This window comes from Pinus tabuliformis, chromosome 2_1 (genome assembly GCF_031772625.1).
Source record: "Pinus tabuliformis cultivar Carrire ecotype Pingquan chromosome 2_1, CPIR1, whole genome shotgun sequence".
Taxonomy (NCBI): domain Eukaryota; kingdom Viridiplantae; phylum Streptophyta; class Pinopsida; order Pinales; family Pinaceae; genus Pinus; species Pinus tabuliformis.
The window spans coordinates 319157964-319174065 of record NC_142299.1 but is presented as its reverse complement, the minus strand read 5'-3'; the positions used below and the strand labels follow the sequence as shown (position 1 = coordinate 319174065).

General features: G+C 40.9%; 1 protein-coding gene across 1 annotated transcript in view; it reads left to right on the top strand.

The window, feature by feature from the left end:
- Positions 1-14703, top strand: part of LOC149200135 (sec-independent protein translocase protein TATC, chloroplastic-like) — a 135803-nt gene extending 121100 nt beyond the window's left edge. Inside the window, exons 3-4 of the mRNA XM_089402601.1 lie at positions 13546-13836; positions 14311-14703. Of these exons, the coding sequence (XP_089258727.1) occupies positions 13546-13836; positions 14311-14535 (516 nt within the window). The 3' untranslated portion in view covers positions 14536-14703. The remainder of the gene's footprint in view (positions 1-13545; positions 13837-14310) is intronic.
- Positions 14704-16102: the final 1399 nt, after the last annotated feature.

Sequence of the window (16102 nt, the reverse complement as noted above, 5' to 3'; positions counted from 1 at the left end):
AGTTGCGCCTAGGCACGGTTCATTTCCCTCTCCTAGGGTTTTGAAGGCAATTTCTCTTGGATGGTCAAATCATTAGAAAAACTTGTATCCAGATGTTCATACACCTTCCCCTATCCTTCATGTACCTTATCAAACACTTCCCATCTCTGAGATCCTCCAAATTCCTCATTTTTGCACAAACCCTAGTTTCTTGCCACAACTTGGCAATTTTCTAGGCTAGGCCTGTGTTTTGCCCTTTTGGACCCCTTCCCCTCACTCGATCTCTGAGATTCCACTTTCCCCTGCTTCCTAACATCCCTCCCTACTTCCCAAAATTTCCTCAAGAATTTAGAAGCCCCTTATCCCCTTCATTTCGCTTCATTTCGACAAAATCCCTTGTTCCACACATCGGGATAAGTTTCACTCAAAAGATGTTTCAGAGCAATCAAAGATGAATTTTGGAAAACTGAGAGAGGTTTTTGTTCACAATAGGCCAAGGAAGAAAAACCTCCTTCACTTTTTACACAGGTGTCATGGTTTTAGAGAAATGTCAAAAATACCGTTGCCTCAGGAGAATCGAATGCACCTTTGAAGTGACCTTGGGAAAATCAAGTTTTCTCCTAGCTTGGTTGGCCAAATGACTTTCTTGATGAGTCAAATGATAACTAGACAAAAATATCTTATCAATGAGCTATCATGAGCTCAATTTGGAGTTGAGGAAGGCATTCAAAAGTTGACTGCAACAGCACTCTGCCTTGAGGCAGCCTCATTTGGCACATTTTGACCAGTCTTGGGAGATTTGATTTTTGACAAGGCAAATGAACTCCAAATTGAAAAATTCCAGTTGGGTTGGAAAGTAGACTCAAAGACCTTTCCAACGAGCTATCCTGCGCCCGATTTCGACACCGGGAAGGCCTCCAAAAGCCTCCTTCAAAATGCACTATGTAGTTGAAGGCGCGCTACGCATCAACATACTTTTCTCAGTGTAAATTTACTCGTGCGCTACGCACCAGGGGCGCGCTACGCGTTGGGTGAGGCGCGCTACGCGTTGGGAATTCTGCCCAGAAATTCGCCAGCAAGTATTCAACTCCTCTCCTAACTCAAGCAAACCACAGGTAGGCTTCATTTCCATGGTTGGTTCTTGGTTTTGCAAGATTAATGAGAAAAAATTATGATAGATGTGCCATGAAAATTAAATGTAAAAACCCTAAAGTTGCTGTGTGGATTCAAAGGCCTAGTTTGCTAGGGTTTCAAAATTACATGCTGCCAAGGTTTTCCCACTTTTGTGTTTCCTACCCCTCCCATATTCACCAACATTTTCCTCAAAAATTCTTCATAAAACCCTACACTATCCCCCTACAAAATTCTAACCCCTCCCTTCTATTACAACCATAATATTCCCTACTTCACCCAAAACCCTAAAATATCAGAATTTCTATGCCCTTTTCCTTCCCTAAATTCCTTGTTTTATTCTCATTGCCCCTATTTCCCTAATGTTTCCCCTTTCCTAACATTTCCCTTATATATTTGTGTCCCCTTGGTCACAAAATTTTGAGAAAAAGAAAAAGTCCACAGTCAATTTTGCACACAGTTGTATATCAGCATATATATTCCAGCTACCTTGGTTTTAAAGAACATGTCAGAGACCGAGTCAGTTTATGAGCAGGATTATGATAGTGATTTTACACTAGAGGTAAGTGTGCCAAGGAGGTATCACAAAGGTGGCAAAGGTGGTCGGCATGTCAGGGAGGAGCCCACTTCTTTGGCTCAATTGCAAGCTTGTCCACTTGCAATGGACTGTTTTCGGTATCAATCATGTTTTGAATACTGTGAGCGGATCTCACAAATCCAGCATCATCGGGAACTAGTCCGTTTATTTGTTCTACATTTGCAGGATGGTCATGTAAACCTTGCCAGAGTGAATTTCACCTTGTCACCCGAGATTATTGCTCAGGCCACTGGGATACCAAATGTAGGGGAGGAGTGGAATAAGCGCCAGCAGTTAGACAGATTTCACTATGAGCCATATATCAAACCCGGGTGTATGAGGCACTTAACTGCTGTTTTTCCTTTCAGATTCCTAAGGGATGAATATGTGCCATTGATGAGACTTATTATTCGGTATTTCACTTGTGAGGGCAGATTTTCACGTCTATATTCGTACCATATCCATTTGTTGATGCATTTCACAAGGGTACGAATGATGAACATTCCATTTTTCATGTGTCGCAACATAGAGAGGATGGTGCCTATAGTACAAAGGAAGAGCCCAGCACAGCAGCATAAGAGCATCTATCATTATGCACTGATTAAGATCATAGTGATGCATCAATTGGCACAGCAGGGTATTGCTTGGGAGGATTTCATTTCTCGCGACTTTTTCACGGTGCCACAGCCACCTCCCGAGATTGTCCATGATGAGGGAGGACCTTCACATCAGTTTGACATTCCTGAGCCTGAGCATGTCAGCGCTCCTTCATATGTTACATATCAGAGAGGCCACAGGGCCTTATTTGCATCTGCACGACGAGTATTATCTCCACCTAGGGTGGAAGGGGTCTCGCCTTCTTCATCGGCACAGCGAGTATTATCTCCACATCAGGTGGAAAGGGTCTCGCCTTCTGCAGCACAGGTACAGGTACAGGTACAGGACAGAGGCAAGCAACCCATATTTGATGAGGGACCTTCAGGAGATCCGGACACGGATATTATTGATCTTGATATCAGTTCTCCTAGCTCGGAGCTAAAGGAGATCATTCAGCAACAAAAGGCTGAGAATCGCTTGTTGCAACAGAAGTTGGAAATGGCCAATTGGACAATCAACTACTTGGAGCAGCGCAACAAGCAGCTAGAAGATGAACACACTCTTTATGAGTTGCGGCAAATCCGAGAAGACCGAAACTTGGCCCGCAAGAGACCCGGTGATTTGACACCTATTGAGCGAGAGTCTATGCTTATCCGGGTGAACACTCATTTAGAGAAATTGTTAGCCAAGGCAAACAGAGACAAAGATATGCTCCACCATATGAAGAATCATTACTGGGCCCGCATGCATGTTTGCAAAGCGAGAATGAAGGTTCTTAAAGGGCGATTGAGCAAGGCATTAAAACGGCGAAAAAGGCCCGATCCACTCCAAATTTTGGCCGAAGCCTCCTTGAAGGAGCATGGTACTTGATGATACACCCCCAGCTCAAAATTCAGAAAATTTGGAGAACTTTTGGTCAATTTTGAAATTTTTGTGTTAAAAACAGGTTTTTGCCCTCAACGCGTAGCGCGCCGCGCGCTACCCTGAAGATGGGGAGGTCCAATTCACAAAAGGTCTGCATTTTTGGATTTGTCATGATGAAATACACCTGCTCAACCACTGCCAAGACATTTCATCAAGTTTTGGGCCCCCAAAAGGTCAAAAAACATGCAAAAAATGACCTTACTGCCCCTTTTTGGACACACAGGAAGCAGTCTTGGGAGAATTCATTTTTGGAGGGGCAAACGGGCACCAAATTGAAAAATTCCACTTGGCTTGGAAAGTAGACATCCAGACCTTTCCAACAAGCCCACCTGAGCTCAATTTGGATGCCAGGAAGTGCCCCAAAAGTGAGCTGAAAGGCGCGCTACGCGTAGGGTTTTGGCGCGCTACGCATCAGGGTATTTTCTAAGTTTTTCATCTTCAGCACAGGAAAACGCAGCTATTTGACCAGTTTTGACTTTTGATGGGATTTTTCACCCTCTTTGATGTAATTAATGTATTTTCATGTTGACATGACACTTATTTACCTATTCTAGAAGATTCATTCATAAAATAGCAAAAAAATTAATGAATGAATTGGTTTCCTAGCTTATAGAGGCAAGTTGTTTTGATTGCCTAGATTGTAGTGCTTTGTTTAGAATTGGTTGAAACAACTCCTAGGATGATGAGCTCGACCCCTAAAGGCAAGGAAATGTGTTAGCTTGCCTATATTATGTATCTTCTTAGTCATTTTCATGGTTGGACTCTTGAGGGATAAGCTTAGACTGTATTACACATTGTATCTCTGCAATTTTGGCAAAGGAAAGACCAGGGTTTTGCAGCACTATTTGGGATTCCTGTGGTTATTTGTGTTGATGGTGTGTTTCTCTCATGTACTTGTAAGTTTGTTATGTGTATCATTTTCCTACTATTCTCTTCTGCAAATTAAACAAATGAAGTGTTGAGGTAGAATTCATAATCTTGTATGCTCTGCCTTTAAGTTTGTTTAATATCTATGTTTTCATCTATTTAAGGAGAACTCCTGAAAGTTTCTCGCTCTCCTTAGCTCCTCACCAGTCATATCTATCCATTCAATTCCTTTAAAGACATCAGGACGATTGCCTATCTTGCCCCAAGAAGACCTCTGCAAAAACTGTGTCACATCCCCGCACCCAAAATTGCTTTTCCCTTTGATTCAACAAAAATCCCAAAAAAGCACCTATAAACCTCTGCACTTAATATCTAGCCTAAGATCAGTTTTCCTTATTGGTCATCTCAGCCCCTTTGAAAACCTTTTGCCGAGATAGACCCGGAGAGAGCCCTCTCCTGTCCTCGTAGGGCTGGCTACGAGGCCGAGCTTGGTTTGATGTTGCCTCGAGTTTTGCCTTCCTCAACCCGAGGCAAATTCGAACGCTAACACTTCCCAAAGGTACCTGAGGCATTGCTGAAGGTTGTGACCTGTCAGTGTATCTCCAGCTGATCACACTCCAATGGGATCATGCGATCAATGCAGTGAATCAATCCATCTCTAACCTCCCCCTTCAAAGCTCCTGTCGCCTTAGCTTTATAATGATACCGTGGGTTCAAAAAATACCCAGTTGCATGTATAGGGCGATGGAGTTGATTGTTCCATCTTTCATCAATGATTGCCCAAATGGGCCCATACTTAGCCACTTTATCCTTGTATGCCCTCTTTATTTGCTCCTTTGCTTGATCCATAGCCTCATAAATGAAGCCCATAGCCAATCTTTCCCCATCCACCAACCACAACACCTTAACCAGTGGCTCAACAAGCTTCACAATCTCTGCTGCCTTTCTCCAAAATATTTATTCATTAACTTTCTTTTTCAATTCTTTGCTTTCCTGTTTGTGAGACCACTGGCTTTGATTCCATTTTTCACTAGAAAATATTTTTGCAAATTTCTATGTTGTGAAAGCATAGATTGCAATGTCAAAAAATGAGTAGCAAATCTAGTGATGGCAAGCCTAATAATATCCATGCCCCCTGTGTATTTCCTCATCAGGCTCAAAATCCATGAATGATTGTAGATAAATTTTGTTATTCTTTTGGCATGATCTACAATGTTTTTGACCCAATCTAATTTGCCAATATCCTCAAGCATGAGGTCTATGCAATGTGCAGCACATGGGGTCCAAAAGATGGTTTTGTGTTTTTCCTCTAACAGTTTACCAACAAGAACATAGTTAGAGGCATTATCTGTGATGACTTGAACAACATTAGCCACCCCCACCTCCTCAACAACCTCATCCAATAGCTGAAACAACAATTGTCCATCTTTTACCTTATTAGATGCATCAACTGATTTTAGAAACATGGTTCCTTGTGGGCAGAAGATAAGAAAGTTTATGATGGTACGGTTCCTTTGATTAGTCCATCCATCTGACATGATGGTACATCTTGTTCTTGCCCATGAGTCCTTGAAATCTTTCAAATACTCATTAATGGAGGCAATTTCTTTTTGCAAACTTTTCTCCCTTATCTCATGCATAGTAGGGCCTTTGAAACTTTTTCCAATAGCATGTATGGCATCAAACATAGGCTCATAATATGGTGAACGGGAAACATTGAAGGGGATATCAACATCATACCACCATCTACATATGTAATCACAAGCAGTCTCCCTCAATTCTTTCTTCCAATGGTCATCTAATGTGGGCTGCAAAGTTCTACTAGCTTGAGGACCATGTGCATTCGATGGAGAGGAGGGTGTGACAGTGAAATAACTTTTGATATTCATATTACCCTTCTTTTTCATTTTACCCTTACCCTTTTCTTGAATAGACTCCAAAGAGGGAGGAACATATCGGAAGGGGTTGGATGCATCAGTACAAGGGATAGAGGAAGAACCTTCAAAATCAAAATGGGGGTTGGTAGCCAACATTTTTTGTATACTCCTCTTCCTCCCAATTTCAGCCTTTAACTCGTTTTGCCTAGCTTTTTCTTTTTTAAACTTCTCAAAGTTGGTTAACAATTCCTTCCTAATCTCCCCAATTTCATCTGATTCACATGGATTTATTTGACCTCTAATCCCAGCCAAGTGTTGTTTCAGCCTATTAATGCCTCTAGGACCTTAATTTTTCTATGGCAAAATTTGCAATGCATTTGACTATCAATCATTTCAACATATGCCCAAGCAACATCTTTCACTCTAGGTGCCATTTTTTGACTTGGAAATGAAAGCAAAAAATTTGAAAATGAAAACAAAAAAAATAGCATTGCTTCAATGTTCATTTCTTTCACAAAAAAACACTCTTTTCAATTTCTAGATTTGCACATAAAAGTTAATAAGCAAAAACAAATTTTTACAAGTGAAAAAAAATACCTCTAGGCACAAACTGCCTCCTCAAGGTTGCTCCAACAAACCAACTCCTCAATGCTGCTCCAAATGGCTGCCCAAGAAGCTTCTCACTCCTGCTACAATGCTTGCCCAAGACTCCTCACTGCTGCTCCAAAAACAAACTACACAACTCCTCACAAACTCTCACTCAAATTCTCACTCAAATGCAATGAGATGGCTGTGAGGAAATGAAGGGGGTTGGGTGGGTTTTATAGGGTTTAGGAAAGGGGAATGGACCCCAAATAACCTATAGGCAAATTAGAAATGGGTTTGGGGTCCCCGAAAAGCAAGTTTAAAAAAAAAACGATGTTTTTTCCTTTTTCGGGCCACTGTCACCGAGCCGGCTGAACTGGTTTGAAGGTTGAGTCGACCCGGTGAGGGCATGACCCGGACCAACTCGGCCGAGTTGACCCGGTGAGGGCATGACCCGGACCAACTTGGCTGAGTCGGTTTCGAGCCGATCGATTTTTAAAACAGTGGAAAATATGTACTGTACAGATACAACCTGTACAAACTGTATGGATTTCTGTACCACTGTATAGACTATACGATTTTTTTTTCAAAAACTTATCTTGAATGGCATGCAACTCACAACATTCAATTCTGTTTGTATTGTACCTTCTGTTGTCTTCTATGCCTTGATTTCCATGCCCAACTTTGCCCAGAAATCACTCCTTCAGCTTGCTGCAACAAATTTCTCCTTTAGAACTTTTCTCTAGCTTTCAACCTCCTTTCTCCAATCTTCTCATGAAGAATGAATGCAGTCTCTCTTTTTTCCCCCTTTTGTTTCCCTAAATGACTTTTGGGCATCCCTAAGATTTAATTGCTCAGATTCATTTAAATCAATGGATGAAAATAAATGTGCATTTAATTCTCACTTTCTATTTTTTAACTCACCCATTAAATAAAATACCCACATTGTACTTTATGTCTAAAGTCACTTTTCACTTTATAATTTAACATTGACTTTACCACTTATAAAGTCACTTTCACTTTATAAAGTCATACTTAGGAAAATAAGTATTTTGGACACTTTTCCCTAGGTAGAGACTAACCCATGGGAAACCACTTGTCCAAGGTACATTAAAAATCAACACTCCCTCTTGTCGTGGGAAGTGTTTCTCACCACACCCATTTTGTCCTTGAAATGGACATGCTTGCCTCTTGGCAAGGACTTTGTGAGAACATCGGCCACCTGTTCATCTGTTGATATATACTCCAGCTTCACTGCTCCCTTCTGAACATAGTCCCTGATGAAATGATATCTAATGTCAATGTGTTTTGACCTATCATGAAGCACTGGATTCTCCGTGAGTTTAATGCAACTCTAATTATCACAGTGAATAATCGTCGGTCTCAACTCCTGATCAAATAGGCCATACAACAACTTGTGGAGCCAAATGGCCTCACAACTAGCCTGAATAACAACCATATACTCAGCCTCAGAAGAGCTCAAAGCAACTGACTTTTTCTTTCGACTGAACCACGACACAACTACCGAACCCAATCCGAAGCAACACCCTGAAGTGCTTTTCCTGTTAGAAGCACAACCTACCCAATCTAAATCTGTGTAACTTGCCAACCTCACTCCATCTCCCCGCCTATAGTCTAGACCATAATCAACAGTCCCCTACACGTAGCGAAGAATGTGCTTTGCAGCTACCCAGTGCACCTTCCTGGGCTCAATCATGAACTAGTTAAGTGTGTTCACTACAAAGCATATATTTGGCCTAGTGTTGACTAGATACATCAAGGACCCAATAAGCAGATCCACCAAACTAGAATCTGAAGCATGAAGCTTCTTCCAATTGGTGATCATAGGTGTAGACATGGGTCTACAGTCTGCCATGTGAAATCTGCTCAACGCATCCACAACATACTGCCCTGCCCCAGAAAGATATACCCCTCCTCCTGCCACACCTCAAGCCCCAAAAAGTAATGCATCAGCCCAATGTCCTTCATCTTGAACTCCATAGCAAGATCCTCCTTGCAACCACTAATCAGTCTCTCTGCCCCAGTAATGAACAAATCATCAACATACAAGAATGAGTGGATCATCCCCTACAACAATGTAGTATAGGTTTGGATCTGCATCACTCTTCGTGAAGCCCATTTGCTACAAGTATCAATCCTCGAATACCAAGCTCTCGGAGCTTGCTTAAGTCCGTAGAGTGTTTGCCTCAACTGGCATACATGGGTCTCCTGCCCAAGTACCTCAAAGCCCTGTGGCTGCTCAACATACACCTCCTCCTCTATAACTCTGTTCAGAAATGCGGTCTTCACATCCATCTGATGGATCTGCCAACCCATTTTTGCAGCAATAGAGTTAAGGGATCAGATAGAAGTGTACCAAGCTACAGGAGCGAAGGTCTCATCATAGTCAACTCCCTCTATCTGTGAGAACCCTCTAGCCACAAACCTCGCCTTGAACTTCTCAATGGTGCCATTTGCAACATGCTTGATCTTGTAGAGCCACCTGGAAGTCACAACCGACTTTCCCTCAAGCCTAGGCACCACTTCCCAGACATTGTTCTTAATGATAGAGGCATACTCTTCCACCGTAGCCTCTCTTCATACCTCCTCGCTGGCAACCTCCTCATAGCTAGTAGGCTCAGAGTCAACAATGCTGGTAGCTTTGGCTACATAACTGCAAAACCACTCAGGTGGCACACTCTCCTGTTCACCCTTTGTGGAGGACCAACAGATTCCGCTTCCTTCAAGGTGTCTTGAAGCCACTTGGGCCTCCTCTTCCCTGAAGAACCTTCCCCATAGGGAACCTCATCCTCTACCCCCTAGTCTAGTGAACCTGAAGCTCTGCCAACTAACCCTGGCGTGCCTATACCAACACATGTCCTCGAAGAACTCGTACTGGAACCTGTGCCTGTGTCAGCTGAAGTGCCATGTGAACTCTGTACCAGTGGACTCCCTAAACAAGTGCTCGGTGAACTCGCCACTGGTGCGCTAGATATCACTGACACTGAAGTACCTCCTGTACCAGTCGATCCAGAACCTGAGGTCTTGCTCCCTGTACTTGACCTCGTTGAGAAGTCTATGACTCTCTCTCATCATACTCCCGAGATCTCCGATAGGTCCTCTCCTCCTCGAACTTCACATCCCTCCTGATCACCACTCTCCATTTAGAAGGAATGAAGATCCGATAGGCCTTCGAAGTCTCGCTGTAACCCATAAAGATACCCTTCTCTGCCATGGGTTCCAGCTTCGTCCTTTGCTCCTTGGGGATATAAGAATATGTGAGACATCCAAAGATACGAAGATGTGCAACATGAGGCTTCTCTCTGGTGAAAACCTCCTCTAGAGTCATATTCCCCAATACTCTGTGAAGACTCCTGTTCTGAAGATAAACAATAGTATTGCAGGCCTCAACCCACAAAAACAAAGGCAACCCCTAATCATGAATCATCGCTCTAGCAGCCCCAACAATAGCTTTGTTCTTCCTTTCAGACACCCCATTTTGCTGGGGGTTGTAAGGAATCGTGAACTCTCTCCTAATGCCCTCATGTGCATAGAAGTCAGAAAACCCACCATCGGTGTACTCACCACCATTGTCTGACTTCAAGACTCGAATCTTCCTACCTATCTGCTTTTCCACAAGAGCTTTGAAATCTTTAAAGCGACTAAAGACCTCACCCTTGGTCTTGAGGAAATATATCCATGTCCCCTTAGAGTAGTCATCAATGAATATAACATAATACTCATAACCACCCAAAGACACATGAGACATACGACCACTAACATCAAGTATGAATCAAGTCTAGTATACCTGTAGATCTGTTGTCGCTCGCTGGGAATGGGAACTTGGTGTACTTGCCCAAAGCACACCCTCTGCAGACCTCATAATGCTCGACACTGAAATCAGGAACTCTAGTAGTGATCTCCCTCAGTGCTCTCAAAGCTCCATGATGCATATGCGCCATCCTCCGGTGCCATAACTCGCACAAGTCTCTACTGCTGGTGGTACTAGTGTGAGTGCTACTAGATGTGCTACTCACCAATGCTCTTGCCGACTGAAAACTAAACCTATATAGTTTCCTAGAGCAGACTCCAATCACTTTGGCTGAAGTGATGGAAGCTCCCCTGGGATGCATCAATACTTGCTCTCCTGAGAAAGTGATGTCAAACCCCTTCTCCTCCATTGCAGACACTGAAATCAAGTTCTTCTTCATCCCCGGAACATACAAAACATCCATGACCTTCAAAGGAGGCAAAGACTCCCTCTCAAAGGTCACATTCCCCACACCATCAACTCTCACAGTGTGGTCATCTCCTAGTACAATCTCAATATCAAGTGCCCTCTCTGCAAGCTCTGAAAAGAACTCCCGTGCACTTGTCATATGGCGGGAAGCCCCACTGTCTATGTACCACACATCGGATTATGTACTCCTACTATATGTAGAAGTAATAAATGCAAAGTCCTGGTCAAACTATGAAGCACACTGCCCCACCTCTGCTCAAGCTGCAGTACCCTTCTTCCCCTTGTTCTTCCTCTCAGGACACGTAGCAACATAGTGTCCCATCTTCTGACATGCCCAACATTTGACTTTGGACATATTCGTATTTTTCTTCTTCTTCTTCTCCTTTCCCTTAGCCCCATCTGATGAGGCCTCTTTCTTGGCCTTCCCTTTGTTCTTCCCCCTCGTTGTCAAGGCTACATCCTCCTCATCTGCTATCTTCACCCCACCACTGCCAATCTTCTGTATCTCATGCTGCACACAATCATCCCAGAATCTGTGCCAATTGGGAAGATTCTCCCTAGAGGTAACAACATCTCCAAAGACCTCCCAAGACTTAGGAAGTTCTGCTACAACTATCCTGACTAATTCTGTGGGTGCAACTGCCTCACCAATAACAGTCAAATCATCACGTACTTGTTGGACCTTGCCAAGATAATGAATTACACTTTCAACCTTTGTCATCTTGATGTTCTTCAATTGTTCTTTGAGTACCATCTTCCTGCTCTCATTGGTACTGTGATAGAGAGTGGTTAGAGCTGTCCACATCTGATATGCATGTGTTTCCTCTCACCCAAGGAACCACATGATCCTTCAGATTGTCCATCAAAATCCTTTTTGCCTTTGCATTATTTTTTGTGAATTTAGCAAGTTCATCTGCAACAGTAGGAGGTACAACCACTTGCCACACTATGTCCCAATCTTCTACCTCCTCAAAAACTGTATGAATTCTGTCCTTCCAAATGTCATAGTTGGATATCCCATCTAGTCTGTTCTCTATCCTTAAGAACATGGCCATGATTGTTGTCCAAAATTTACAAAACCAAGAAAATGGAGAAATGAACTTTCCAGCACACCTTGCTGTCCTAAAATTTCAGTATGTGTGAAATTTCACTTTGTTGTCCCAAAATATTAGTTTGCTGTCCAAAAATTCAGTTTGTTGTCCAAACCACTATTTGCTGTCCCAAACTATTGTCTACTGTTCAAACTGCAATTTTCAGCCTGTAGCTTTGATACCATGTTGAAATTTGATGACTAAAAAAAAGTTTCCTGCAATCCCAACCCGGTTTTAGTTTCACCTTATCACTCCCATTCAGTTAAATGCCCTTTCCCATAAACATATATTCAACATATAGATTTCTGGAAATGAAATTTTCAGATAAAAACACATGGGACTGTCAACACATGCTGAGAATAAATATGGACATAACCAGATCAGCAACACATAAAAATACACACAGATTTTTGGTCAACTTAGACCTAGGCAAAACCCCTTAGATCTTCTCTGGGGAAAACCTGTTAGAGAGCTCTTCAAATTTATTTATCTTTCACGTTCAGGAAAAATACATTTGCAGACAAAACAAAACAACAAAATACAACTTATCTCTTCAACCCAAAACTCCTTGAGAATCGTGCCCACTTTGCCTCGATTTCTGTGCCCACTTTAAATCGAAAATATGTACTGTACAGATACGATTGTACGGATTTCCGTACCGCTCACAGCATTCAATGCTGTTCGTACTGTACCTTCTGCTGTCTTCTATGCCTTGATTTCCATGCCCAACTTTGCCCAGAAATCACTCCTTCAGCGCGCTGCAACAAATTTATCCTTCAGAACTTTTCTCCAACTCTTAGCCTCCTTTCTCCAATCTGCTCATAAAAAATGAATGCAGTCTCTCTTTTCTTTTCCCCCTTTTGTTTCCTTAAATGACTTGTGGGCAACCCTAAGATCTAATGGCTCAGATTCATTTAGATCAAGGGATGAGCATAAATGTGCATTTAATTCTCACTTTCTATTTTTTAACTCACCCATTAAATAAAATACTCACATTTTACTTTATGTCTAAAGTCACCTTTCACTTTATAATTTAACATTGACTTTACCACTTATAAAGTCACTTTCACTTTATAATGTCACACTTAGGAAAGTAATTATTTTGGACACTTTTCCCTAGGTAGACACTTTTCCCTAGGTCCAAGGTACATTAAAAATCAACAGGGCCTGCAAGATGTTTGTCAAAGGAAGTGAGTAGATGGTGGGAGATCTCAGCTATTGGTAAATGGACTCTTGAAATCCTTTGCTATGGGTAAGGATTACCTCATTTATTTTTTCATAGTTAAGTTCCAATCACACCTAGTGTACTGATTTTGTGATACCCAAGGTTTTTAATAATATCAGCAATCCTTTCTTTTTTAGTAAAATGCTATAATAATGAGCTAAAGTCAAAATTTTTGTTTGTCATTATATTGACTCGACATTTTTTTAATCTCATGTTTCTCTATCGTTCTTTTGTTTGTGTTTGCATTTTTAACTACATGGTCGAGGTCATTTTTCATGAAGTATCATTAAAAAAGTTGTTGCTTTTGTTTGCATTTTGAACTACATGGTCAGTGTCATTTTCATGAAGTATCAAGTAAAAAGGTTGTCGCGAGGATCTAGTTACTCATTGCAATATAATCTTATAAGTGGCATTTTAAACTCATTTCTCATCAAGCTAATTTTCATGCACAGGTCTCTGGTTATTGTGGCCTACTTTTGGGAAGTCCAGTCATCCTTTATGAGATTATAGCATTTGTCGTTCCAGGATTGACAAGGAATGAAAAGAAATTTCTGGGCCCCATTGTTCTAGGCTCATCAGTTCTTTTCTATGCAGGCCTTGCGTTTTCTTATGCGGTGTTGACTCCAGCAGCTCTAAACTTCTTTGTAAGTTATGCAGAAGGAGTAGTGGAGTCCCTATGGTCAATTGATCAGTATTTTGAGTTTGTGTTGGTGCTTATGTTCAGTACAGGACTGTCTTTCCAGGTAATCCAGTTCAATCTCATAATTTTTGTTTTTGTTAATTTCCTAGAAATTTGAAACTATTTAATGAAATCCATTTTGATCTAAATTACATTAAATTTGCCACAATTTAGCTTGGTAGTATAAGTACTCAGATGATGTATATTTGAATTCTGACCTTTTCATGTTTTATTATAGGATTATTCTAGTTACTTTAATAATACACAATCAATTTGCATGCTTGTTATCACATCAAGTATAGTCTCTGCAAGTCTCTTTTTATTTTTAAGAACTTTCTGTTGCACATTTAGTTCTTGTAGGTTGCCAATTTTGAAAAGTCAATTATATCCCATCGATATTTTTGTCGGATACTCACTGGTACTTTTGGTTTACATTCATCTATACTTTTATAGACTTTGTAGACCTAATTACATTTTGAAGACTTTTGTCTCTGTTTTCTTGAGGTTGTTTTTGATATGGTGCGTGAATTTTTAACAGGTTCCAGTCATACAATTATTGTTGGGACAAACTGGATTGGTGACTGGGGATCAAATGCTGTCAGTTTGGAGATATGTCGTGGTAGGTGCTGTGATTGTGGCAGCTGTGCTGACACCTTCAACTGATCCACTAACTCAGATGCTCTTGGCAGGACCACTTATTGGGCTCTACTTAGGTGGTGCATTTCTTGTGAAATTTACTGTACCCCGGGGTGAAATTAGTTAGTGACAGGAAGATGAAAATTAGAACAAGAAGTATAGTGGTGCTTCCATGTACATCAAATATGCAAACTGTAAATTAAGTTCTTACAATTGTTTTAGCTTCAAAAAGTTGCAATGTTGTGTTAACATTATGTTCTTTTTATCATGCTCATTATTGTCGCATTTTAAAGTTTGTTTATGGCATTAATGGTTTGAATTGGCTTAAAATCTTGCTCTGAGTATTGTGCTTTAAGCTGAAGTTTTTAAATCCACTTGAATGCATGGATGATGGAAACATGTGTTTTGAACTTTGGCTGCTAACATTAGCTTCTGTTTGACATAAGTTATATACCTAGGCATTGTTGCTACAAACTCTAGTAGGCCCAGTGCAAAGCCTCGCTGGGTGGGGCTAAACCTTATGGCAACAAGAGAAAGGGTTGCCACTATCACCTCAACAACCTTTCTCCTGCTCTCTGGCTTCCCTAAATCACCTGAAGGATATTCTAATACTATGGCTTAAGGTGAGGAATAAAGGCCTATAATGTTGGGTTCAAGTATTCTATGCCTAGACAAAGAGTGAGGCCACTATAAGTTAGGGTTTGGATGATATGCAATGAAAGGGTATTTAATGTCATATAGCAGCCTAATAACATATCTTAAAATGATATTTAACAACAAAGGATTAAAGATCTTCCAATGGAAGCAAGGATTAGGCTAGGAAAAGTATTTCCAGGGTTGTTAGATATGCATAAATAGCAAAAGGGTGATGTAAGCCCTGATTAGAAGGATATGACTATGCACTATGCTAGATTTTGCCTTTAAACAATTTATAGATGCAAATCCTAATTTATGGCCACTCTTATCCACACAAAATTCACTTTAATACATAAATCGGGGCGAGAAACCCTAGACGCTGCCCTAGATGTCTAGGAGAGAGAAAAATAATTTTTTTAGAAAAAATTATGGATGATGAACACACTAACAATTAATGGAGTCTTTTAAGGTTAAAAATTCAAGGGAAAGATCTTGGAGTAAGGGGGGATGACTAGGGCAACCACTTTTAAAACCCTAACCATTATTCTTGCGACGGGATAAATTAAATATAGGGTTTTCATATTAAGAGTTTCAGTATAGATCTCAAAGAAAATAATTTTACATGCAATAATGAAGCAAGATTTCAACAATAATAAATATTTAGCCATGGCATAATAGAAACAATAGTTTAGACATTCCACATGCAAAATATCAATGATAAAACAATAAACTAACAAAATTTTCCAGAAAGGGTACTACTTTCAATCCTAGAACAACCTCTCCATGCATAAATCACATCCACAATAAAGTCACACCAATAAAGCCTACATCTTGCCCATGGTAGCAAAAACAACTAACTCACACTCTCTTTAGAGAGGAAAAGAATGTAATGTGTGATGATGAACAAATGAAATGAGGGGAGTCTCTATTTATATGAGAAATATCCCACTCATTTCTACAATAATACAAGTAAAGAAGTCCTAATTACAAGTTTACTTTTAAATGTTCCACAAGATAGAGGTTACAAGCCAACCTCATAGCTCAAAAACATAACAAAG